This window comes from Salvelinus alpinus, chromosome 1 (assembly GCF_045679555.1).
Source record: "Salvelinus alpinus chromosome 1, SLU_Salpinus.1, whole genome shotgun sequence".
Taxonomy (NCBI): Eukaryota; Metazoa; Chordata; class Actinopteri; order Salmoniformes; family Salmonidae; genus Salvelinus; species Salvelinus alpinus.
In genome coordinates this window covers 56,043,947-56,070,505 of record NC_092086.1, presented here as the reverse complement: position 1 = coordinate 56,070,505, position 26,559 = coordinate 56,043,947, and the positions used below count along the sequence as shown (strand labels likewise).

The following is a 26,559-nucleotide window of genomic DNA, read 5'->3' as shown; positions in this document are numbered from 1 at the left end:
AGTTTATAACATATTGAATAATAATTTTTGCATGTGGAAACTACTACGAATTTAGCAATTTATTTGTTTTACCTTTATTCATCAATTCTTAATGTTAATATTGATAATTCTGTACACATCTTTCTTTTCATCATTGTACCCTTTAGCCAAGGGCATGTGCCATTTAAGTTTATCATCAAAATCCAACATTTTTTGGTTAGACAGAAGTGCATGTCCTAAATTATATCGCCCACTTTGATAGTCAAATGCAAAGTCGAACTTTAACGTACAGAGGTCAACAGATTAGTAACAAAGTAAACACTGGTCCCATATGGAGACTTTCTGGCTGAGGCTAGCTACCATACAAGCAGCTAGTTGGAATCCCATACAGTTTCACGAGATTGTACACACTAAAGTTTTCATGACATCAGAACCCTGAAACTTTAATAGTAAATCTATTTGTATTATTATGACGTTACACCGTTTCCTCTGGAATTAATCATCCAGCAACTACTTCAAATGGTTTCCCCATCACGATACATACACTCAGCACAGTTCTACAACTGATGTGTTAACAATCCAATGTTTTTCCTATTCATTCATTCACTTACATCCCATTTTCATGATATGTAGGTTTTAATCTCATGTCTAAAACATAACACTGTCAAATAGAAACAGGAATGTTCAGTGATATCCTGTACATTTTTCTCTGTGGATGTTGAGTTCTTGAATTCCTTTTTGTCCTTCTCTTTGGTCTTTAGAGTTTTGCTGCAGAGCCTGGTCTCTCCACCTGGAGTGTCAAGGAGGCAGCAGCTGGTTCATCTATGAGCCAGAACAGCTCACCTTGGCTGGGGACCACTCTGGCTGCAGGTAGGGCCGGGCCTTCCCCACCCTCCAGCACTTGCTGTGGGAGACCAAAACAGAAACTCACAAGTTGAAAGGAATCGCACACTTGTCGTAGTGTTATCAACAACCACAGAAATGCTCTCAATCCATTACTGTTGTACAGCGACATTTATTTTAGTGATTATAATTTTTTTTATAACAGTGCATTCACAGGTAAACATAAATACAAATAAACTGAATCAAGTCTTCATAGTGACATTTCTTGATTCTTAATAGGTTAGGATCAGAGTGAGATATTAGTGCATCAGAGAGGATGCTAGTTTGGAGGACAGGATACAGTACCTTTAGCACTGGTGCTTTGCTGCCCCCTGTTGACACAAAGACCACACAGCGGGCTGAGTTCACCATGGGAAATGTCATGGTCACACGTTGTGGTGGGGGCTTGGGCGAGTCACCGATTGGGGCCACAATTTTCTGGGTTTCCTAAAAGAGTGGTAAACCCAAAACACAAGAACGGTCCATACATAGCCAGTGGAGTGACTAAAACAACACATGCATGACAGGACAGGTGTATCCGTGTGTGTAAAGGAACACATTAAATAAACACAGTACTGGACAGAACCAGACCTAAATTAACTGAAAGGAAGAATCTAAAGATATTTTTTTAAACCTTACACTGAGACTCCACAAAATACTGTCTGTACATTCATGTATAGCCCCATACCTTTGAATCCATATTTAAACCTACTGCATATTACAGTTGAAGTCAGAAGTTTACATACATTTAGGTTGGAGTAATTAAAACGAGTTTTTCAACCAATCCACAAATTTCTTGTTAACAAACTATAGTTTGGCAAGTCGGTTAGGACATCTACTTTGTGCATGACACAAGTAAGTTTTCCAACAATTGCGTACAGACAGATTATTTCACTGTATCACAATTCCAGTGGGTCAGAAGTTTACATGCACTAAGTTGACTACGCCTTTAAAAAGATTGGAAAATTCCAGAAAATGTTGTCATGGCTTTAGAAGCTTCTGATAGGCTAATTGACATCATTTGATTCAATTGGAGGTGTACCTGTGGATGTATTTCAAGGCCAACCTTCAAACTCAGTGCCTCTTTGCTAGACATCGTGGCAAAATCTAAAGAAATCAGCCAAGACCTCAGAAAATAAATTGTAGACCTCCACAAGTCTGGCTCATCATTGGGAGCAATTTCCAAACGCCTGAAGGTACCACGTTCATCTGAACAAACAATAGTACACAAGTATAAACACCATGGGACCACGCAGCTATCATACCGCTCAGGAAGGAGACGCGTTCTGTCTCCTAGAGATGAACGTACTTTGGTGCGAAAAGTGCAAATCAATCCCAGAACAACAGCAAGGGACCTTGTGAAGATGCTGGAAGAAACAGGTACAAAAGTATCTATATCCACAGTAAAACAAGTGCTATATCGACATAACCTGAAAGGCCGCTCAGCAAGGAAGAAGCCACTGCTCCAAAACTGCCATAAAAAAGCAAGACTACGGTTTGCAACTGCACATGGGGACAATGATTGTACTTTTTTTGGAGAAATGTCCTCTGGTCAGATTAAACAAAAATAGAACTGTTTGGTCATAATGACCATCGTTATGTTTGGAGGAAAAAGGGGAGGCTTGCAAGCCGAAGAACCCCATCCCAACCGTGAAGCACGGGGGTGGCAGCAGCATGTTGTGGGGGTGCTTTGCTGCAGGAGGGACTGGTGCACTTCACAAAATAGATGGCATCATGAGGTAGAACAATTATGTGGATATATTGAAGCAACATCAAGACATCAGTCAGGAAGTTAAAGCTTGGTCGCAAATGGGTCTTCCAAATGGACCCCAAGTATACTCCCAAAGTTGTGGCAAAATGGCTTAAGGACAACAAAGTCAAGGTATTGGAGTGGCCATCACAAAGCCCTGACCTCAATCCTATAGAAAATTTGTGGGCAGAATTGAAAAAGCGTGTGCGAGCAAGGAGGCCTACAAACCTGACACCAGCTCTGTCCGGAGGAATGGGCCAAGATTCACCCAACTTATTGTGGGAAGCTTGTGGAAGGCTACCCGAAACGTTTGACCCAAGTTAAACAATTTAAAGGCAATGCTACCAAATACTAATTGAGTGTATGTAAACTTCTGACCCACTGGGAATGTGATGAACAAAATAAAAGCTGAAATAAATCACTCTACTATTATTCTAACATTTCACATTAAAATAAAGTGGTGATCCTAACTAACCTAAGGGAATTTGTACTAGGATTAAATGTCCGGAATTGTAAAAAACTGAGTTTAAATGTATTTGGCTAAGGTGTATGTAAACTTTCGACTTCAACTGTATCTATAAGTGTCGTTAAAAAATGTTCTAATTATGATAGACTGAAGGGTGGGTTCCCAGGGGGATTTATAAAATGGGTGTGTGAATGGGTGTGAGATTTTCTAATATTGTTAAAAGCCCCATGTCGGTCTGACAGTAATTTGCGATCATGCATTCATGGATTTGCACTACAATACATGATGTTTCTGTCAACATGAACGCCTTCCCTTACATGTGTTAAACATAAATATTTGTATTCAACTAACTGTAAAGGGGTTATGGCTAATTTCCAGTTCAAATAACATGAAACTGGGAGAGGGCTGCTTCCGACATGTATGCTGAGGGTTTTCTGTTCTCCCATAACAGATGACAGTTCTTCCATTATGAAAGACTATCTGATGAGAATAGTATCTAACAGCTTTAATTACGCTCCCAAACCAAGCAACGCCTTTTAAAAAGTTTTTTAACCCTCATGGAGAACCAGATGGAACGTCATGATCTGATCATCACAAGACAGCATGGTTAAAAAAGAAGACGTATCAGTAACATTGATGTAAACAGTTATCCGTTTTAGCTCCTTCGATACCAGAATTACAATCCAGTGAGTGATACAGGCGGGGATCCAGGTCGTCTGAGAAGATTGCTTTATCATAGAAAATGTTAAACACTTCACCAGGCGTTGTGAGATTTGATAATCAGTGCAACGCGACCGCAAAAAAAGAAGACAACCTGGGAGTCAACATGGAACGAGTCTACAGTGCAATAAAGACAACCTGGAACTGGGGTGTAGACTGTGCTCACCTCCAACAGGGGATGGTCTGGGAAGAGAGAACAGGTGTGTCCATCAGGCCCCATGCCCAGCAGCAACAGATCAAACACAGGGATATCCTCCTTCGGGAAGGCCTATATGTACATGAGACAAAATAATTAAAAAGGTAGACTCAGTCGAAATGACGTTGCCATGAGCAGCACCGGAGATATTGAGGTGAGCGAGATGCAACACTTCGCTCACACACAGTTACTCACAGTATCTGCACGGGTTCCCTTCACACTGTTCACAGCGTGGTAGACAGGGCACCAAAACAGCAGAGAAGTAAAGTCTTGCGCTTCAACACTCTTAGTTGTTGTGGAAATTGACCAACTATGCGGTTTACTTTTTGCATCTACATCATATCGCTGAGTCTACCTTTCATACCAAAATAGACTATAATATCTCAGTGTTTCATGTCATAACTTTTCTTTGTTTCATAACCATAGAAGTGATACATTCACTGTGTGTGTATATACGTGTGTGTGTGTGTGTGTGTGTGTGTGTGTGTGTGTGTGTGTGTGTGTGTGTGTGTGTGTACCTCCTTCAGTTTGCGGGCATAATCCTCAGCACACTCCTGTACAGATAAGGAGGAGTCAATCGCCAGGACCCCACTGTCTGGGATGTTGATTTTGGAGAACAACTGATTCTGTTGACAAAAACAAAACATGATTGAATATAAAGAGTTAGGATGAATATAAGTGAATATAAGTGTTGATCCTAATAGGATCAACACTTGATAGAACTGGCCTTAAAAGGTTTTAATGAAAACTAGAGAAAGGTAAATGCCCTGCCCCTGAATTAAATATGTGTGCTTGCAGAAAAATACAGACATCAGGCTGTAGGATAAGAATATGCACATACACTGACTGTACAAAACTTTAGGAACACCTTCCTAACATTGAGTTGCACCCCCTTTTTTCCCTCTGAACAGCCTACATTTTTCAGGGCATGGACTCTACAAGGTTTCAAAAGCGTTCCACACAGATGCTGGCCATGTTGACTACAATGTTTCCCATAGTTGTGTCAAGTTGGCTGGATGTCCTTTGGGTGGTAGACCATTTTTGATACACACAGGAAACTGTTGAGCGTGAAAAACCATGCCGTGTTGCAGTTCTTGACACAAATTTAAACCGGTGCACCTGGTACCATACCCTGTTCAAAGGCACTTAAATCTTTTGTCTTGCCCATTCCCCCTCTGAATGGCACACATACTGCACACAATCCATGTCTCAATTGTCATGGAAATAACAGGTGTTCTTAATATTTTGTACATTCATTGTATATTAATTGCCATCTTTTGTGCATAGCAGGTTTACAGTGAACTGATTTTAATATATGCAGCTGCAGAGGCGAGGACCAGTAAACGATGAGATTATGTTACCTTGTACAGTCCATAGGTACTCTCTCCATCGTCGAAGGGAACCAGCCTCTCATCACAGAACCCTGCTAGCCAATGGCTGCAGTCCAGGTCTGGCAGGGCGGGCAGCTCCTTGCTGAGCATGGACACCAGGCTGCCCCCTGAGAGGCCCAGGGAGAACCGGCCATGGTCCAACAGGGCCTTGTCAGCCCGAGATGCTACCAGGTGAGCCAGAGCTGGACCAAGCTCTGCTGCTGAGGGGAACACCACTACTCTTCTGCCTGACATCCTGACTGGAATAGAAGAAGGGGAAAAAAGAAGGATGAGGTAACAGAAAACAGTTTATTTTATAATCAGTGATGCACTTCTTATACCAGTAAGGAGGAAGTGTCACTGTCAATACACCACATTGTTATACAATTCACCATGATATTGCAGAATTCCCCCAATTCAAAAGAAGCGGGCCAGCTACCAATAAATATAACAAAAAAAGGCAAGAGTGGACTGGTCTATAATAATAATGATGATAGTGAGTACTCTTCGGGAAAATTCACACCTCACTGTAGTCTGAATGTGACTACGCATTACATTGCCTGTACATCAGACTAAGTTCAAATGTAATTATATTTAACTTTCTGGCTTGTAAAGAAACTTTCCAAGTTTTTGCAGTGCTTAGTTTCAGGCTGTGTAACCAGAAAACTGGTATAACAGTCGGATTTATCAGCATAATCTCACTGATGCACGTTAAGTGTCCACTATGGTGCATGTAAGAGAGTTTTGCAGTGCCATTGATAGCTTGCATCTCAATCTGGAGAGTAGGTGAAGCTCACCAGTTCCAGACAGGTATCAAATTCATACTATTAGCTCTAATAAAGCGTGTGAAAAACCAACATATTACTCAAAATTAATCTTGTAGAATTACCTTCTCTTTTTTTGTCAGCGACCGCAATTTGCAACTCGCAGCACTTCCTGAAACTATTCCTCCACTAGCCAATCAAATATCCAGGACCGCCCTGTTATGTTGAATTCTGGTAATTGTAGTGATTGTGATTGCCTCAAATGCTGTGTGTTTTATGTGCACTGTATTTGGATTTAAGCCTAAGAACGGTCTGTAGTACACTCTAATCGTTTTTGATGATCTGGATTGTATACGATATTAGAAGTAAATCAACTAACTGATAATTAACAGTATAGTAACAGACTATGACCTACGTATACTAATTGAACCCCCTTTACTCGATATAGTTATGGTAGTTATTCAATGAAAATGTTCAAAAATTATTCTCCCAAATGCTTTTTAGATGCAAAGTTGCCAGTTCTCTTTGCTGTGATCCTTGGTGATTTCCCCTCCGATCCTGTAGATGGAACCATGCGTCTTTGTTGTGTACATGTTTGTACAAAGAACTCGAGGCACACATTGTTATATACAACAAACTAAATATTTGACAGCTCGTTGAAAGTAATACATACAGTTATCGGCAGATTTGAGTTTTATATAAATACGTTTGCCAAAATGTCGACAGCCTTTTGTTTTCAAGCACAGCTCGTTTCTGTCATGGACGCGTTATCAAAAGCAGCAGTTTCAGAAATAAGCAAACTAGTCGACATCGAATCAAAGGTTTTAAAATTAGAAATAACGCGTGGTCGGAATGAAATAGCAACACTTACAGAGAAACTGCAGCTGATGGAGAATTTGCTTTGGATCGACGGAGGGCACAGGCAGGACGCAACGGCAGATACACGCACGAAAACGCCAACAAGAGCGAGAGATGGTTCAATGAACGATTATTGTGAAAGACCTCAGTCTGAGCCCAAAATACCTGCAATCAAAAAAAGGTTTGTAAAGTTGACCCTTATTGAATATTCTATGGGCAGGTAATGTACTTGTGTGTGTGAATAGATCTGGGTCAAAGACGTGTGCTGTATTTGAGTCCCAAAAGTGCACATTTCTAATTTGCTATAGTTTTTGACCCAGGTCTGGATTATACTGGCCACAAATCACAGATATTAGAATGATTCTGCATGAAACCCTGTGTTGCTTGAATCCTGTGGCTTCTGCTTGCTCTTTGGGGTTAGGCTGGGTAACTGTAAAGCAGTTCTTGATAAATGCTGATGTAAAAATGATTTTATTAAATACTTGATTTATTGATTGAACACAACCCTTTTCATCTGGCAGAATTTAATCTATTTGTTTTCTTGTATGCTTAGTGAGAGTTCCTGGGAAAATATTTGTCCTCCCCAAGAGATGCACGTCATCCATCAGATTGAAGATGGTGCTCTTGTTTTGGAAACAGTGGTAAGTTAACTGTCATTCCTTCTGTCAAGTAGCCTTACTGTAATGTCCTTCTAGTTACCATTTTTTTGCTAAGCTGTTGTTATTTACCCTAAAGCCTACCACAGTGGTGAGAGACCAGCCTGAGTTGATTGTGATCAAGGAGGAACCTTCAGAGGTGGACGTATGGGGTAGTGGGCCAAAGACCGAACTCATAAATGAAAATGGTGAGTGTTGATGGGTTAAAAATCACATGAGGGCCTGGGTGCCAAATAGTACACTGTCAGGGAGGACAGTGACTTGTATCGGCATTGCTGAACAGTTGGGTAACCCAGAAGGTTGGGTAATATAGTGCAATAGGCAAAATGCAGAAGCATCGGCTTGTCTTGTGTAACTGAATATAAAGGTTGAACTGTTTAATTATGTTCTAAAAGATATACTTATACATTCCTTCCTGTGTCACAAACAGGAGCAGCAACATCACTTGATACAGATGTTGGGTGTCTCGATGTGCTTCAGCATTGTCCAGACAGCTCAGACAACCACCCTATATTTACTGAGAGCCAGGTGAACCACAGCACTCAGCCCTCCGGGGTGCAATTGGAGGACCTGGACACGCATTGGACGCCACCTGCATGTTCACAGAGCCAGGATGCGCAGCAGATCACACCTGCTGCACAGAGAAACTCCATAACTGGAAACAGCTGTGGTGGTATAACAAATGTGCCCTCTCAGAGCTTCAGTGTGGCAAAGTCGAACATGAAGATCCACAGCCTGAGAACATCAGGAGCTAAACGATTTGGCTGTATGCAATGTGGCAAGAACTTCAGGTGTTCTAGTCAGCTGGAAATACACCAGCGAAGTCACACTGGAGAGAAACCGTACCGATGCACGCTGTGTGGAAAGAGATACGCACAGAAAGGGCATCTTTATACCCACCAACGCACACACACCGGAGAAAAGCCATATCGCTGCCTCGACTGTGGCAAGAGCTTCATTCAAAAATGCACTCTCGATATGCACCAGCGCACCCACACTGGAGAAAAACCTTATGTTTGTGTGAAATGTGGGAAGGGATTTACTAAAAACTGTAACCTTAAGAAACACATGGGTGTACATACAGAGTTTAGCATGCATGTTTACAGTGAGTCCAGTTTACAAGAGGACAGATGGACAAATAGACCTCATCCGTACTAGTACCAACCATAGGCCTACAGCCTCTGCAGTGGATTTGCTGGACTTCAGTCATTCAAAGTTTTCCTCATAGAATATTAGTCTTTGCTTTTCAGAAAAATTAAGCTGTCCTATTTTTCAACATTTGCCAGGTCTCTATTTTGCTGTCTGACATTTTTATTTTATTCAAATGTAACCTTTATTTAACTAGGCAAGCCAGTTAAGAACACATTCTTATTTACAATGACGGCCAAACCCGGACGACGCTGGGCCAATTGTGCGCCGCCCTATGGGACTCCAAATCACGGCCGGATGTGATACAGCCTGGATATCGTTTTCCTCATTTGAAATCGGTTTTGGAGGTGAAATATAGCCGTGAAAGTAACAGCCGATTGCCAAGGGTGTAGTTTTTAATTGGATCTAAACATTACCGCATTGGATTGTGGGATATTTGACGTAAACCATGAATTAAAGCACAACAAAAATGTGGTCGTGACCTTTACTTATGGGATTTACGGTAAAGTATTATGGGATTTACGGTAAAGTATCCCACAATTCAAAGCGGTAATGTTTAGATTCATGAGCGAGAGGTCTATTCAGAGATATTTTTGAGAAGATGGGAAACTCCATTGCATTCAATTACAGCCCATTGTCTACGATGCCCATGCGTCGTCAATGAGCCGCGCGGTGCATTCTGGGCGATTCTGGGACAAGGAGAGCTCTCCTTCAAGGAGTGAATGGGAGTCAATTGGGCTAGCTCTAAACCCCCAACATTAGCATGAATTTAGACAAGAAGTACAACATTAAAAATATTTTCGGAGATGTGAGATAATTAACTTATCTGTAATATCGTATAGCTTTTGCATCGTACTTTCGAGGAAAATAGGCATACCCCGACTTTGAGAAGGGATTGCGTGACGATCAGTTTAGCAACCGCGTGACGCAGCTTGACAACTTAAACGCGATTGGTCGGCAGTCTGATGGGTGAGGCTTTATACATTCGCAGTTCTTTGGCCAATGGGATTCCTATCTCGTAATTTCTCTTATCCCTGGTCTATTTCAGCTAGCTAGCCACCCAATCAATGTCTATTATTATTCCATTTTATTAATATCGCCAGCCTATCATACACGTTGGACTTAGTTTATTTTTAAAACAAAATCATGAATACGATGATAAATCGGGGAAGTTTTCAGAACCAGTTATCTTGCATTATGGAAATGCTAAGCAAAGCTGCTGTGGTTGAAATCGGTAAACTTGTCGACGAGTGCTCGGCCGTTCTCCGTTCTGAAATATCCCAACACATGAATGAGAACGAGGCATTAAAGAAGAAATGTTATCTGCTAGAGATTGAATTAAAGACTGTAAAACTGCACGAGCGTAAAAGGGTCATTGCCAGCCGTTGTCAGAATGGAGTTCAGGTCTCGGGACAAATATTTACGCATCGAGCAACAGAGAACCGAGGTGAGCATTTTTAGACGGTAACGTTAGCTAGCTTGCTACTGTAGCCGATGAAAATACATTCCACGATTAACGAGTTAAGACTAGTGTGGGCAGAATTGAGATACAACTAGTGATTTCAGCACCCAAAGAATAGCCCGCAATTAGCTGCACACATTCTGTGTAATTGCGGGCTATTCTTTGGGTGATGTAATCAGTACATTGTTAGTTTTGATAACTTTTTATGTGACGTCGGCCAAACAGCCAAATAACGTTACTCCATCTAAACGTGACTCAATTCTCAATTGCGGTACAGTTCTAGAAACATAAAGCTCTCTACTTTCATATTACATCAAAAAACATTTCACAAATGCAAATTATACAGTTACTGCACTGTTTTAACCGGTTTTAACACAGTTGCAGGCGACAACATGTTTGTGGCGTCCATCTTCCGTTTACACGAAGGTGTTCGGAGACACAGATGGCGAACGTTAATTAGCACAGGTACGCCTCTGTCTTCCAGCTGTTTTCCGTAAACGAGCGCTGTGTCATGAACATTGGTCCGTGTCGGAACCCTAACCTGTAAAGGTGTATGGTAATTTAACCGTTTGTTAAACTACAGCTCAGCATTCAACATCATAGTCCCCTCCAAGCTCAGAACCCTGGGAGGTCAGCAACTGGTTCCTGGACTTCTTGACTGGCCTCCCCCAGGCGGTGAGGGTAGGCAACAACACATCTGCCACACTGACCATCAACACCGTGGCCCCTCAGGGTTGTGTGCTTAGTCCCCTCCTGTTCACCCACAACTGCGTGGCTGCGCACAACTCCAACACCATCAAGTTTGCCGACAATGCGGCAGCCTATAGGGAGGAGGTCAGAGACCTGGCAATGAGGTGCCAGCACAACAACCTCCCCCTCAACGTCAGCAAGAGAAAGGAGCAGATCGTGGACTACAGGAACAGAGGGGTGAGCATGCCCCCATCCACATCGATGGATGAGGCCGAGCTCCCTGCCACCGAGGACCTCTACACCAGGCAGTGTCAGAGGAAGAACCCAAAATGTGTCTGATGCCAGCCACCCAAGCGATATAAACCGTTTTCTGCGACCGCATGGAAAGTGGTACCGGTGCACCAAGTCTGAAACCAACAAGACTTCTAAATAGCTAATCAAATGGCTACCCGGCCTACCTGCATTGAACCTTTTTTGCACTAACTCTCTTGCACCGACTCTATACACACATTGGACTCTATCCACACACATACTTACACCCCAACATACACACTACATAAGCCCACACACACTTTCACACTCACCACACACGCTGCTGCCACGGTTTATTATCTATCCCGTTGCCTAGTCACTTTACCGCTACCTATATGTACATAGCTACCTTAATTACGTCATACCCCTGCACATCGAATCAGTACTGGTATTCACTGTATATAGCCATGTTATTTTTTTACAAGTTATTCACTGTGTATTTATTCCTTGTATCATTATTTTGGAAAAGGTCAGCAACTTCTCAATTGCGGTACAGTTCTAGAAACATAAAGCTCTCTACTTTCATATTACATCAAAAAACATTTCAAAAATACAAATTATACAGTTACTGCACTGTTTTAACCGGTTTTAACACAGTTGCAGGCGACAACATGTACGCAAGCATTTAACAATTAGTCTACACGTGTTTACGAACACATAACAAATACAGTTTGATTTGATATGACAATCTCCTCTTTGCCCACAAAGCTTCTATTCATCTTCTCAGTAGACAACTCTGCAAGCATGTATGTACTTCCAAAAACAGTCTAAATAAAAATGTATAAGCAACCGGACATTTTGTCTATGTATTGTTTTTGACCTGGAAGAGCTACCAATAGGCACCTCTTCGGGTCAAAAAACAATACTTAGCTTATCGATTTTTATTTAGACCTTTTTTGGAAGTACATACCGGGCGTAATGGCAGTAAATGGCGATAGTTGCAGGCATATTTGGTGAGTAACATATTTTAACGTTATAACGCTTGCAGAGCTGTTTAATGAGAAGATGAATGGAGGCTGGTTCAGCCACGGTCAGTATATTCATGATAGACGCTTCCATTTTCAGAGAGGCAGTCTGCCCCCGCGATAGAGGGTGTCTTTGGTAAGGACTGGTGCATGGATCTATGGAGAGATGCGGAGTCAATCCCTCAGGATAAAGAGACAACAATTGGATCGGCAATCTTGGGCGATGATGAGGTCACTCAGGTCAGATTTATTAATATTCTTGAATAGTGCATCTGCTAGCCAGGCTGTCCCAATTTGCTCCCTTCCCCTGACAATAGTCCTACCGATTTGATGTTTGCAGATCTGTAAGATTAAAGACCAAGCAATGTGGTGGAAGCTGAGTGTTTATACCTATCCAGACCATTCAGATCAAAGGGTTAGGGCCTAGGGAAAGGGTTAAGGAGTGAATTGGGACTGGGAAGGGTTATACTCTCGGATCACAATGAAGGTTACAAAGGTGCTTCTGTTACATTCAGAATAAAAAATAACCATGTGTTGTCTAGTAACGGTCACTCACCTGTCATGTGTAGGCAGTAGACTTGGTGGACAATGAGCCTGACTTGGTGTTTATCAAAGAAGAGCTGTTTGAGGATCAGCCAGTGGACCAGCAGAGGGGACATGCAAGCAACAGAAAAAGTATGTGTCGTGATCATTGAAATTCGGACAGCTCATTCATATGTAAAATAAATGATATCCTTTCATGAAGGAAGGATGCAAGTTGCAATTGTAAGTCTCTGGATAAGAGTTGTATGCTACTATGACTTGTTAAGGAACTAGGGCTGTGGCGGTGATTACATTTTGTCAGCCTGTTATTGTCATGCGAAAGACAGCTCGTCTCACGGTAATTGACTGTTAAATAACATAAATACGTTTAGCATCTCCAGGCTCCACTCGTACAAGCCTCTGATGCGCGCCTTTGGAATATCTGCATTTTAAAAAAGTTGAATACATCAATTGACTACACAGCACAACCTAAAATAATGAATTTATGACAGGTCTAAAGAAACATTATATGACAAATGTATTTCAGAAGAACAGAATGAGTTGGCCAACTGTATGTTATCTGGCTATGCACCATGCCATAGGCTTGTTCATTTAGCAGGCAATATATGCTTATAAGATCTGTGCCATTACTTTATATTATGATTTTATAGTAAGAAGAATATAATTGAAGTTACCTGAATAAAATAGAATGGATGTGCACATATGAAGTGGCTATGTTGAGCGTAAAATGGATCATTTGAAACAGATTTAGAGTTATTTGGCAACTTTCGTTGTGAATGATACAAGCCTTAGAAGTCCAAAGATATACAGTTGAAGTTTACATACACCTTAGCCAAATACATTTAAACTCAGTTTTTCACAATTCCTGACATTTTAATCCAAGTAAACATTTCCTGTCTTAGGTCAATTAGGATCACCACTTTATTTTAAGAATGTGAAATGTCAGAATAATAGTAGAGAGAATGAATTATTTCAGCTTTTTATTTCTTTCATCACCTTCCCAGTGGGTCAGAAGTTTACATAAACTCAGTATTTGGTAGCATTGCCTTTAAATTGTTTAACTTGTGTCAAATGTTTCCACAAGCTTCCCACAATAAGTTGGGTGAATTTTGGCCCATTCCTCCTGACAGAGCTGGTGTAACTAAATCAGGTTTGTAGGCCTCCTTGCTCACACACGCTTTTTCAGTTCTGCCCACAAATTTTCTGTAGGATTGAGGTCCGGGATTTGTGATGGCCACTCCAATACCTTGACTTTGTTGTCCTTCAGCCATTTTGCCACAACTTTGTAAGTATGCTTGGGGTCATTGTCCATTTGGAAGACCCATTTGCGACCAAGCTTTAACTTCCTGACTGATGTCTTGAGATGTTGCTTCAATATATCCACATAATTTTCCTACCTCATGATGCCATCTATTTTGTGAAGTGCACCAGTCCCTCCGGCAGCAAAGCACCCCCACAACATGATGCTGCCACTCCCCGTGCTTCACGGTTGGGATGGTGTTCTTCGGCTTGCAAGCGTCCCCCTTTTTCCTCCAAACATAACGATGGTCATTATGGCCAAACAGTTCTATTTTTGTTTCATCAGACCAGAGTACATTTCTCCAAAAAGTACGATCTTTGTCCCCATGTGCAGTTGCAAACCGTAGTCTGGCCTTTTTTATGGTGGTTTTGGAGCAGTGGCTTCTTCCTTGCTGAGCGGTCTTTCAGGTTATGTTGATATAGGACTCGTTTTACTGTGGATATAGATACTTTAGATACTTCACAGGTACACCTCCAATTGACTCGAATGATGTCAATTAGCCTATCAGAAGCCATGACAACATTTTCTGGAATTTTCCAAGCTGTTTAAAGGCACAGTCAACTTAGTGTATGTAAACTTCTGACCCACTTGAATTGTGATAGTGAAATGTTGGGAAAATTACTTGTCATGCACAAAGTAGATGTCCTAACCGACTTGCCAAAACTATAGTTTGATAACAAGACATTTGTGGAGTGGTTGAAAAATGAGTTTTAATGACTCCAACCTAAGTGTATGTAAACTTCTGACTTGATGTGATTTTCAACTGCATTTGCATTGGTGTCAGAGTGGTTAGAGAAAGTAGTGCCCTGAGTACCAGACCATTAGGACCTGATGAGTTAGCGAGTTGGGTACTACTAATTTTACTGCAGTTGTGACTCATGATTGCCGGTGTGGCAGTAATACAGTCACTGCAATAGCCCTATATGGGACTGGTTATTGAATTGTTTCACAGCTGTGATGCCGGTATTGATTTGTTTTAATTTGTACTGTACAGGGAGCGTAGCTGTGGAGGATGCTCCAGCAGTAGCGAGAGCAGCTGCCAGTCAACTTCACCTATACAAGGGGGACTTGAACACATACCCTACAGGCAGCCATCAGGTACAGCCTGACACAGAGCAGCCCACATCCATTGAGAGTCTCATGGAAGACCCCACTCTGGCTGGTCTGGTTGACCACACAGCAGAGCCTGGCCCTGACACAGCCGATGGGATGTACATGGACTATCCTCCCCGCAACACGTACGCACCAAGAAACCGTCCAAGCCACCAGCAGGGAACTGGAAAAGACCTGAAGCAGCAGTTTGACTGTTTGTTTTGTGGGAAGAGCTTTGGTTATTTGAGCTACTTGAAAGTCCACATCAGACGCCACTCCGGAGAGAAACCGTTTGGCTGCACCGTTTGCGGGAAGCGCTTTGCTCAGAAGACATACCTGAAGCTGCATCAGCGTACACACTCTGGGGAGAAACCTTACAGTTGCACAGAGTGTGGGAAGAGTTTCTCTCAGAAGAGCTCGTTGAATGTCCATCTCCGGAGTCACACCGGGGAGAAGCCTTATAGCTGTGTCGACTGTGGGAAGAGCTACACCTATAAACACGGTTTTAACACACACCAATGTTTCAATTAATTGTATTTTATTTACATTTCAACCTTGTTTTGAAAACTGTCAACTGAAACATCTTTAGCCGTATTGTAATCATGGTTTTCAGTAGGTAGATTTTTTAAAAGTTAACTGTTTTGCGCTACTGTGTGCCCTAATGACCAAGCTGTTACTCTTCACTACATGGCAGATAACTGTTTCATTCAAGTTTTCCCTCTGCTCTGATTGTAGGATTGCACACACACTGCCTTGTTGTCACACAATTGGCAAGAGACTAGACATTTTTGAAGTATCTCTAAAGACATGTACTGTTTGTGCTAAACAGTGGTGGTCCTGATACCAGTTGTTTGTGCTACTGTGAAGAATGCCAGTGTAGTAGACCGGTCACGTAAACGTGTGCCAAATAATTTTCTGTAATGAATTAAATGGGTACAGTAATACATTTACCTATTTGTACTCACATTACATTTGTATTCCATATGTTATAAAAATGTAAACATGGCAATGATTAAATGATTGAAATGTTATACCCTTAATGCTGTTTTAATTATGAAAGCAAATGAATATATTCCAGAAAAACAACTGACACTCATGGAAGCATTATGTACAAAACAAGTATAAAATGCACTGCTGGGAACAGAACTTGAAAACATCCATTTAATGATATCTTATGTCATTTGTACCAATGTATAGAGGACAATGCAGATACAGTACCAACTGCCATCTTGCATCAAACATTGGCAGGTTAATTCCTTGAGCCTAAAATATAGAACAGGCTAGTGGTAGGTAAACATTACAGTACTTATGAACTGTGCAATACTCATGCGCCACGTTCTTTGCAAAATAAAACTTCGATTTACTTTTATTGTAGGTAAATCATACCTAATACACCCTGTTAGTGTTGTAGCGAATTGACAAATAAAGCCTACAACATACTGTAGTGTATTTGGGGGAGGGGGGGGTCTCCCGACTGGGACTCCCATGTCCAGCGTCCAAACCCCTTGACAAGGTCACTAGAATATTGTGAAGTATGACATACATTAGACAGTATTTGGTTCTCCAGTTTGAGCAGAGCAGGCACGCAATCAGCGGTTCAGATAGAGGCATCCCCACGCGTTTGGGTAAAAAGCAGATGGCTGGGCCTGGAGAAATGTAGGCTAACAACTCATTCATAGAGCTATCGATGCAAGGACTGACCATCAAAATGGTTTTATCCATGTTTTGAGGCTATTTAGGGTGGCAGCCTAGTGGTTAAGAGTGTTGGCCTAGTAACCGAAAGGTCACTGGATCGAATGCCAGAGCTGACAAGGTGAAAAATCTGTCAATGTGCCCTTGATCAAGGCACTTAACCCTAATTGCTCCTGTAAGTTGCTCTGGATAAGAACGTCTGCTAAATGACAAATGTTAAGTGTTTATTTTGAGTTCTGATGGGGTACAACAGTTCAACTAAGCTCATGAGGCATTAATAAGTTATATTCAACAATAAATGAGTACATAATTTCTAAGTCCCAAAATAGATGTAGCAACTGCAGCTTGCCCCTTTAAGTCAAGAGTATTGCAATCAACCAAAAATACTTCATTTATTTTTATGAACAGTCATGTGTGTTTGGAGCAGTTGCTGATTGACGAAAGACAACTGACACTTAGAACATTTGTGCACTTGCGCCTTCTTTTTCTTATTATCTTCCTTTTGACCGTGAGCTTTGGCCAAGTGCTGAGTGAGGTATACTTTCTGGGTGAAACCAATTTCGCATGTGAGGCATTTGAACGGTTTCTCACCAGTGTGAAGGCGCATGTGACATTTCAGATTGCCCTTCTGTGTGAATCCTCTCCCGCAGACAGTGCACGTGTGGGGTCTCTCTCCAGTGTGCACCAGGTGGTGTATCCTCAGGCTTGACGGACAGCTGAAAGACTTGCCGCAGTAATGGCAAAAGTACTTCGAGCTGTTCGAGGCCAGATAATCGGGAGCAACACATTTGTGTTTTTTGAGCTGAGTTTTCCCAGGATAACAGTTCTTACACACACTGCAGTACAGCGATTTGTGAGATTTCATATGCATCGTCAGATGGTTCTGCCGCAAGAAAGTCTTCTTACAAATCACGCAACTTAACTTGTTTGTGTCGGATTTACTATGGGAGTGCAAGTTAAACCTGTTAAAGTAACTGAAAGTCTTAGTCTTCCCAGCAGTCTTTCCAGCTTTGCTTTTTGACTTTGCTAAAGACTTCTTTGCATACGTTGGCTTTGTGATGTGTTCATCTTGTGCTTCGTTGGGCAACAGCTCGGTATCGTCTGGTAGGAACTCATTTGTCTCATCGTCCTCAATGGGAAAGACATGTTCGCCATATTCCTCCTCCACTCCGTCGATGGATATGAAACGTAAAGTGTGTCCTGTGGAGACATCCGTAGTTGACATCTCCAGTACCTGTTTATCCCGTCTCCCTGGCCTGTCCTGGCGGAAGGAATCAAAGGATGGATACTCATTGGAGGGCCCTTCTCTTCCATTGTCCAATAAGTCGTCATCTCCTGAAGCAACAGAGAAAAGACAAAAAGAAGAATACACATACGAGTTGTGGCTTCGATTGCCTGTCCACCTATTCATGAAAAACAATGTCCAACCTCCACGATGACCAAATAAGAGAGGGTCACAGTGTCTTATAACTGTGCATGTCATCAAACGCATACAGTTAAACCTATGCGATTTAGCACTACACCAGCCAGGCAATTCAAACATCTCAGGTTAAAACCTCTAACAACTTACCATCTAAAATTATTGTTGGTCTTTCCTGTTGGTCTCTGCTGTTTATGATTTCCACCTCACAATCCTCCTCTTTAACATCAGCTTGGCCTGAAGGCGCCCCTGTTGACTATGAGAATAAGACAAATATTTTTAGAGCCACTTGAAAAATGCAGACACTAAATAACAAAATGCATTGAAGGAATAAGACTTCTAAACATGACAGAAGGGGTAAGTGTCAATAATGTAGGGGAGCCTCTGATTCACTCATTTCAAAGAGCTGGGCATCTGACAGCATGTCCTCTGGTAAGTCTGAGTCCTCTGTTGGTTTCCACAATCCTGCCTAGTGTTTTCTCATATCAGTGCAGATGAAGAACAGCGGATGAGGCAAGGGAAACTGTCCTCAGTCTACTCACTCACTTTTGCAATGTGTTGCGGACTGTTCTCTGTGTTGTAGGGATCCCCATGGTTCCATAGATCAAGGCACCATTCCTTCCCAAATATTCCTTCGATGGTGGGGGACCCGTTTAGCCCTGGAAGAGAATGCAGAACTGAATTGGCACTTGGGAATATTGTGTCAAACACATTGAAAACAGTGGCCCCTATAGGACGAATAGACTAAAAGGGAAAGGAATGAAGACTATAAAATCCCCATTGTGCATGCATTCTTGTCAACAACATGCATCCTCCTCCTTGTCATGTATGCATTATCAAAGGACCACAACATACCTCTGTCTATTCTGGTGATAGTTTCACCAGTTTGAACACCAACAGAGCGATAGTTTCCAGCCAGCTTGGGAGCTGTGCTTTTCACAATTGTCAGTTCACTTTCCAGATTATGCAATTTATCAGTGAGAGCCTCATTTTCTAAAGAAATTCCCGCGTATTCGTCGTCAACCAGTTTGCACACATGAGCCATTGCGGTTCTAGACAATATTTCCATGATGGAGGACAGTTGTGTGTGAAAAGAAGCGCGTTTAGACATGGCTCTGCGTTATTGTCCAAACACCGTTTGAATTGATATTAAAGTTGTTCAAACTAACCAAATATTTCGTAAATATCGAACACAAAAAGCCTACCTAACCCAGCTGCTGAACAGAATCTAACTGGGAACAAAAACAAGAGGCGATGGAAATTCAATTTCCGGCCGACGCATACGTATGACGTGAAACAGATTAAAATAGCATACATGTGGATAAAAATATGCTTTGTTAACTCGAACATTTTATAGTTAAACGGAATACATACCAATAATTTGATTAAACATATAGCACCGTAGTAAACGCTACATTTTAAACCTTTATTATTTTGTGGGGCTGTGACCCCATCTACTGGTCCAAAATTATATTACTGAGAAAAAAAAAGAAGAAAAAAAGCTCCACATCAGTAAAAGGAAGTACGCAAATCAGAGGATAAACAGATTTTTTAAAATGACAATCTGAAAATGACAGTGAATGCATATGGTAAAAAAAACTAAAATGTACTTATTTGAGAAGCAACATTTATTTATACCTTTCTGAGAATCGATGACATGGCACTGTACAAAAATGCATTTAATTACATCCCTTAATTATTCTATACTTTGTCAGAGAGACAGTTAATGACACAATGAAAAAAATTCTCAGTGATTTGACAAGAGCAACAATGCATCACTAAATAATTTGTGGATTTAGTTAAGCAGCTAATCTTAGAAGAACATGGAAAGTACAAAATGGTGAAATCCACAGGAGTCTGAGGAACAAGTGGTGTCTACTTCCACAAAAATGGCAGTTACAGAAAAATAAATAGACAAAAAACCTGGGACAAGGAGAGCTCGGTCATGGCTAGAAGGGATACAGCTTTTGTCAAATGAACGTCAGATTTGGGTTTTCGTAGCAGGTTAGGAGAATTTACGCAGCAGATTAGGAGAATTAAGGTTAGGAAAAATGTTTGGGTTATTCATGCTAATTTGGGGATTTTGAGCTAGCGCCCAATTGACTCCCATTCACTGTTTGAAGGAGAGCTCTTCTTGTCCCAGAGTTGCCCAGAATGCACCGCGTGGACCAAGTGATTGGTCGACAGTCTTCTGGATGAAGCGTTATACATTACTCCATTCATTGCCCAATGGGACTGCTATCTCATCCTTTCTCTAATATCTCTGGTACAGTCTCAGCTGGTCTCAGTTCGATCCCTTCCCCTCCCTTTGGCCCTAACCCTTTGACGCTTGCATATATGTAAGATAGAAGCAATACGGTGGAAGATTTACCCCTAGCTACACTGCTTATACCTATCCAGACCCTTTAGACATGCCAACATTGAGGGGTTAGGGCTACGGGGGGGACAGATAGGGAGCAATATGGGATCGGATGTCTGATGTAACAGACAGGCTAGTGGCTGGACGCAGGCCTCTTCACTCCCATGACCCTGAAAGTGCTGCTGGCAATCTTCTCGTAGAGCAGGAACATGAGGGCAGCGGTCAGGACAGTCTGTAGGAGTTTAGCTTCCAGGCCTTTGAACAGGCCCAGCATGCCATTCTTCCTAATGGTGGGAGAGAGCGTCGAAAAACAGAATATGTAGGAGATGAAGGCATTGGCTGCGTTCCAGGTAGTCTTAATTGCAATGGTGCTGCACATATGATCAGATCTCACAACGCCTGGAGAAGTGTTTGACATCTCAGGAAACACATTAATATGGTATAAGAATCCTCTGAGATGCACAGCACGACGGCATTAAGACAACCTGGAACGCAACCACTGACTAAGGCTGGGTGTGGTAGCAGTCATGGTGCTTGGTAAATAAAATGTTGAAATAAGGTAGGCAGGTGTGTGTGTGGACCAACCTCACTCTATTGATCAGCAGATGCATCACACTTCTCAGGCTGTTCAGCAATGGTGATCCGTCTGTGTGCTGCGCGTGTTGACCGAACTGAGAACGAGATGCAGATAACGAGCAGTGAAATTAACACACGGAGAGCTTATTCCACTGGAATAACACTAAACATTGGGACAGCCCAATGTTCACAGCAGAGCACTAAAACGCAACATCCAAACTGGCAGACACACTCATACACAGTCACAGGACAGAAAGACAGCCCCTCATGAAAGAGTACTACAGAATTACTACACAGAACCTATTTGTGCATTAGCGGCAATGTAGAGCCTTGTAGGGATTGTGTATTGAATGTGTAGTTTACACACACCTCAAGATACACAAGTAGAGTTTTGTAGTGTTCAGTAGGAAAACAGTAGTGTTTCCAGTAGTAATCAGGTAGAGTGTTTAACTATTTGATGTTGGTAGCCGAGCTGTTTGCTAGCACCATTGAAATGTAGCTATGTAGCCCCTGTTTTCGGCATGCTAGTTAATAAGAAGGTGTGTTTGTATGCAGATGTACAGTATGCTCATACTGGTATACTTACCCATTCTACTTACCTCTTTTGACCTGTTACCAAGGAGGCCCTCGACATAAGAAGACTGGAGGCCATTGTTGGTAAGATTAATATTGTTTATCAAATATTTATTTGTTTGTCTTATGTGACTTCTGTTAGCAGAGGATTGACAATGGCTTATAATTGTTTGTTTCTTGTACTTGTCTTTATATTTTAAATATAGATAAGGATTAACAAAAAGTGTAAATATCTAATTTAATATGTAATTCATGTAATATTTTTTGCTATTACATTTGTATAAACATTTCTTGTTTGATGATATAACTACATGTGCACTAGTCTAGTAGAGACACAGTAGTGACACAAGAAGATGTCAATAGGGATTTTGAATAGGCAAACAGTTGTAAATGTGTCAGTCTTCATTTGTAATTCAAAAGGGTTTATGTAGGAAATGAAAAGGTATCAGGAGCAAATCAGTACTGACAACACTACACACTGAATGTGTAGGCATTAAGTAGTAATTCAATAGTGAACATGTAGGAATTGTGGTAGAATGTGTAGGTTTTAAGTAATAGATACCCAAAAGCTCAGTAGTTACACAGTAACTAGGAAATACATAGTGTTCACAAGTCTTGAAACGCCCCAATTTATCACTCATTACTACTTAAATAACTACATAAATCACTATTGGTTTAATACACATCTCAAACAAATAGCAAAACCAGGTTTTGTGTAGATCTTGGGTAGAAGTGATTCAGTAGTACTTTTTCATGAGGAACATTCACACAAACACACGCATGATCACATACACACACTGTTCTTACCCTCAGGATGGACTGTACAGTCTGTAGTGGGTATGTGACTGTGGTGGCCACTGCTTTGGCTATGGCACCAATCAGAAAGACCTCAAGAGACAACAGCTAGAGAAATGTACAGAAACAGTATCAGGATCAGCTAGTTCCAGTTTAAATAGGGTTGGGCAGGTATATGATAATACAGCATACCAGGGTATTTTTATATATTGGAGGTATGACTTCCAATACAATGGAAGTGTTTGTTAATGTCAATATTTGTACTTTTTAAATCAGTATTTTCAATCAAGATGTGTACTGATGCATATTTATAAATCCCTCTTAGGCCTCACTCCCCCTATCGGAGATACCTACTGCAGCCCTCATCCTCCACATACAACACCCTTTCTGCCAGTCACATTCTGTTAAAGGTCCCCAAAGCACACACATCCCTGGGTCGCTCCTCTTTTCAGTTCACTGAAGCTAGCGACTGGAACGAGCAGCAAAAAAACTCAAACTGGACAGTTTTATCTCCATCTCTTCATTCAAAGACTCAATCATGGACACTCTTACTGACAGTTGTGGCTGCTTCGCGTGATGTATTGTTGTCTCTACCTTCTTGCCCTTTGTGCTGTTGTCTGTGCCCAATAATGTTTGTACCATTTTTTGTGTTGCTACCATGCTGTGTTTTCATGTGTTGCTGCCATGCTGTGTTGTTGTCTTATGTCTCTCTTTATGTAGTGTTGTGGTGTCTCTCTTGTCGTGATGTGTTTTGTCCTAAATTTTTATTAAATTTTTATATCCCAGCCGCTGTCCCCGCAGGAGGCCTTTTGCCTTCTGGTAGGCCATCATTGTAAATAAGAATTTGTACTTAACTGGCTTGCCTAGTTAAATAAAGGTTACATACAAAAAATAAAAGTACTGGTTGACAGATAAAGCTAATGATTCCGCTTTGCTTTTCTGTTACACATTTTTTTGTTAGTGAGGGAGGACTGAAGGGCTTTTCCCCATCAATGAGAATTCAATTCCCATCAATAATTTCCCCCCGTCTTTGCAAGTAATCCCTCCGCCCCCTCCCATTACCTCTCTGTGAACCAAGCTTCTCATCTGCCTCTTCAAGCCCTCATAGATCATGAACTGGACAGCCGGGTTGAGCACCAGCAGGAGAGAGGGGAATGTCCCGTTCCACAGGGCCCCCACCCCTTCGTCCTCAATGATCTGCACAAAGGCATCTGAGGGGAGGAGAGAGGGACACTGTTTACCCTAGAGACAATCTGACATAGTGACAAAGAAACCAGACTAGGACAACAGTAGTACAATGTGTGTTTGCCTGCGTGTTTGAAAGAAAAAGAGAAAGACAGAGGGAGAGTGTGTATGTGTCTGTACGATGCTCGAGAGAGAGAGAGAGAGAGAGAGAGAGAGAGAGAGAGAGAGAGAGAGAGAGAGAGAGAGAGAGAGAGAGAGAGAGAGAGAGAGAGAGAGAGAGAGAGAGAGAGAGAGAGAGAGAGAGAGAGAGACATTATACTGGCACACATCTACAACTTTATCTGTTTCCAACGCTCATACTGCAGCTGCCTTTACCCATGATGCCTGAGTAGTTAGTGGGACGGATGTCCTCATTGCGGAACTTTGCCCCCTGAAGCTTGAGTCGTGTGTTGACCACCCACAGTGGAGTGGTCATAAGCACGTTCACTACACCTGCAGAGAGAGAGAGAGAGAGAGAGATGGGGAGTGAGAAAGCTCAGAATCATTCCATGACACTGTTTAAGTGTTATTACGTCTTAATAACTTGGTAAGTTAGTATCAGCGTATGGGTCTTATGTAGGCCTACCTGCAGCGGTGCCCATTAGCAGGTCTCTGCTTGGAGTTGACTTGTGTCCCCGGAGCCAGCTGGCTCTCAGGCTGTGGAAGCAGTAGAAGTAGACGAAGTTGGAGCAGCAGAGACTGCAGATCACTGGGAGCCAGCCCCTGTAGGGCGCCAGCCTGCAGAGAGGACAGGCAGGGGGACAGACACAACCTCAGCTGATTCTGTTCAAATACAAAAAAGGCTAAAAGAGCAGAGAGAGAAAGAAGAGTGAGAGAAAGACAGAGACAGAGCTCTTGTTTACTCACAACCCCTCTTCCTTGACAATCTCTGACAGAATGGCAGGAGTGGACCTGGCTTTCCTCTTCTCATCCACTATAGAAAAAGAAGAACAGAGAGAATATGAGACTTGCACCGAGATATCTTATGTCCTCTATTCAGTTTGGCACAAAGCCATAAAGATATAGCTAGCCTTACCTTGCAGCCGTAGTCTTGCAGTGTCAAGTGGGAAGAAAACGGTCATTGCTGTCACACTCCCCTAAAAACATATAGGCCTACTGTCAAATGTAGGTTCTTCAAAATGTGAACTTTTGCTGATATTAGGCTAACCTTATTTATAGGGGATACAGGTTTGGCAGTATTGGCCTGTCAGATAGCAATTTAAAGAAATACTGCCCCTTGTTTTCATGTAATGCAGAGAATCTGCAATAACATATTATTTAAAAAAAGGCAATGCACATAAACAAAGTTTACTTACCACTGCTCCTGCCATTGCATGCACCAAGCTTTCGTACGAGAAAACTTCAGCAAATCGAAAGTCTCGAGTGCTCATTTTAATTGCGGTAGATACAAATGTAAACTTGACAGTTTTGTTTACATTCCACTATGCAACATAGTTAGTGAATAGAGAGTTTTATCCCCCCGTTCCTTCCAGAAAACATCAACGTGGCTGAATGCTCTTATGGGTTTTTCTCATAGATATTTAAACCATTTTCCCCCGAATGCGCTTCTTACTCATTTTACATCCAGGTCGTTCGTATAGGCAATGGAACATATATTCCCTTTCCCAATAAGGTGATTGGACAATAGGCGATGCCGCGTGTTCATTTTATTGGCTTTTCCAGTTGTCACTCAAACAAATGAAACAGCAGGGCTGCCTTCAGTAGGCATTTACGTTCTGGAACTCTCAATTGAACGGAAATGAATGACCAGTTGAAGAACGGGGACGGGTTGTCATACTGTACTGTATTTGGTTGGTGGAACGCTGTCAACAGTACCACTGCCCTTTAAATACACTCATTACTTTAAGCCACACCCGCCAAACCGGAGCAAACGTACCTCAGTCGGTTCAATAACGTTTTGGGTAAACGTGTCGTTCAGTACAAACCGTTCCGCAACATAGCAAACGTTCAAGCGAACTAAACGGATCTCAGGCTTGTCCAGATACAGTACCACAGACAGAACAATGGGTTAGTTATAAAACAAAATGTGGACTACGCTGCTGAGGGGAGGACTGCTCATAATAATATCTGTAATGGAGCAAATTAAATGGCATGGTTTCATGTGTTTGATTTATTTGATACCATTCCATTAAAACTTCTTCAGGATCAGTGTCCCTTCCACGGGAAGGTTGAGCTAACGTAGGCTAATGCGATTAATATTAGGTTGTAAGTAACACGGACATTTCCCAGGACATAGACATATCTGATATTGGCAGAAAGCTTAAATTCTTGTTAATCTAACTGCACTGTACAATTTACAGTAGCTACTACAGTGAAATAATACCATACTATTGTTTCAGGAGAATGCACAATTTTGAACATGAAAAGTTATTCATAAATAAATTAGGCACATTTGGGCAGTCTTGATTTTTTTTTAAATGAACAGAAATGCTATGGTTCATTGGATCAGTCTAAAACGTTGCACATGCACTTCTGCCATCTAGTGGCCAAAATCTAAATTGCACCTGGGCTGGAATAATACATTATGGCCTTTCTCTTGCATTTCAAAGATTGTACCAAAAAAAAGTTTTTTTTCTTTGTATTATCTTTTACTAGATCTATTGTGCTATATTTCTCCTACATTCATTTCACATTTCCACAAACTTCAAAATGTTTCCTTTCAAATGGTACCGTATGCATATACAGTTGAAGTCGGAAGTTTACATACACCTTAGCCAAATACATTTAAACTCAGTTTCACAATTC

The 26,559-nt window shown here is 41.6% G+C and overlaps 4 protein-coding genes across 6 annotated transcripts; 1 reads left to right on the top strand and 3 right to left on the bottom strand.

Moving 5' to 3' along the window:
- Positions 1-44: 44 nt before the first annotated feature.
- Positions 45-7,130, bottom strand: pgls (6-phosphogluconolactonase). 2 transcript variants are annotated; one of them, XM_071410908.1, is made up of 6 exons: positions 6,999-7,130; positions 5,355-5,623; positions 4,512-4,619; positions 3,964-4,065; positions 1,168-1,308; positions 45-883 (listed from the first exon to the last, which is right to left on the bottom strand). In XM_071410908.1, exons 2-6 carry the CDS (start codon positions 5,616-5,618, stop codon positions 737-739), a joined length of 762 nt encoding a protein of 253 aa, XP_071267009.1. In that variant the 5' UTR covers positions 5,619-5,623; positions 6,999-7,130; the 3' UTR covers positions 45-736. The 2 variants fall into 2 exon arrangements, with proteins under 2 accessions (XP_071267009.1, XP_071267000.1); XM_071410899.1 differs by lacking the exon at positions 6,999-7,130 and adding an exon at positions 6,253-6,723.
- On the top strand, positions 6,729-16,185 carry LOC139581208 (zinc finger protein 24-like). 2 transcript variants are annotated; one of them, XR_011676167.1, is made up of 7 exons: positions 6,729-7,166; positions 7,539-7,626; positions 7,721-7,829; positions 8,072-9,137; positions 12,320-12,459; positions 12,789-12,894; positions 15,057-16,185. XR_011676167.1 is itself a non-coding variant. In XM_071410731.1 (4 exons), the coding sequence occupies exons 1-4, from the start codon at positions 9,937-9,939 to the stop codon at positions 15,683-15,685; spliced, it is 1,176 nt and encodes a 391-aa protein (XP_071266832.1). In that variant the 5' UTR covers positions 9,147-9,936; the 3' UTR covers positions 15,686-16,185. The 2 variants fall into 2 exon arrangements, 1 of the variants encoding a protein (XP_071266832.1); XM_071410731.1 differs by lacking the exons at positions 6,729-7,166; positions 7,539-7,626; positions 7,721-7,829; positions 8,072-9,137 and adding an exon at positions 9,147-10,237.
- A 116-nt stretch (positions 16,186-16,301) lies between these two features.
- On the bottom strand, positions 16,302-19,651 carry LOC139581173 (zinc finger protein 649-like). The gene is made up of 4 exons (XM_071410663.1): positions 19,122-19,651; positions 18,813-18,925; positions 18,417-18,522; positions 16,302-18,181 (listed from the first exon to the last, which is right to left on the bottom strand). Exons 1-4 carry the CDS (start codon positions 19,375-19,377, stop codon positions 17,235-17,237), a joined length of 1,422 nt encoding a protein of 473 aa, XP_071266764.1. The 5' UTR covers positions 19,378-19,651; the 3' UTR covers positions 16,302-17,234.
- A 225-nt stretch (positions 19,652-19,876) lies between these two features.
- On the bottom strand, positions 19,877-25,383 carry LOC139581294 (peroxisomal membrane protein PMP34-like). The gene is made up of 9 exons (XM_071410888.1): positions 25,110-25,383; positions 24,830-24,890; positions 24,661-24,727; positions 24,380-24,531; positions 24,130-24,246; positions 23,632-23,780; positions 22,582-22,677; positions 21,211-21,296; positions 19,877-20,909 (listed from the first exon to the last, which is right to left on the bottom strand). Exons 1-9 carry the CDS (start codon positions 25,182-25,184, stop codon positions 20,759-20,761), a joined length of 954 nt encoding a protein of 317 aa, XP_071266989.1. The 5' UTR covers positions 25,185-25,383; the 3' UTR covers positions 19,877-20,758.
- Between the last annotated feature and the right edge of the window lie 1,176 nt (positions 25,384-26,559).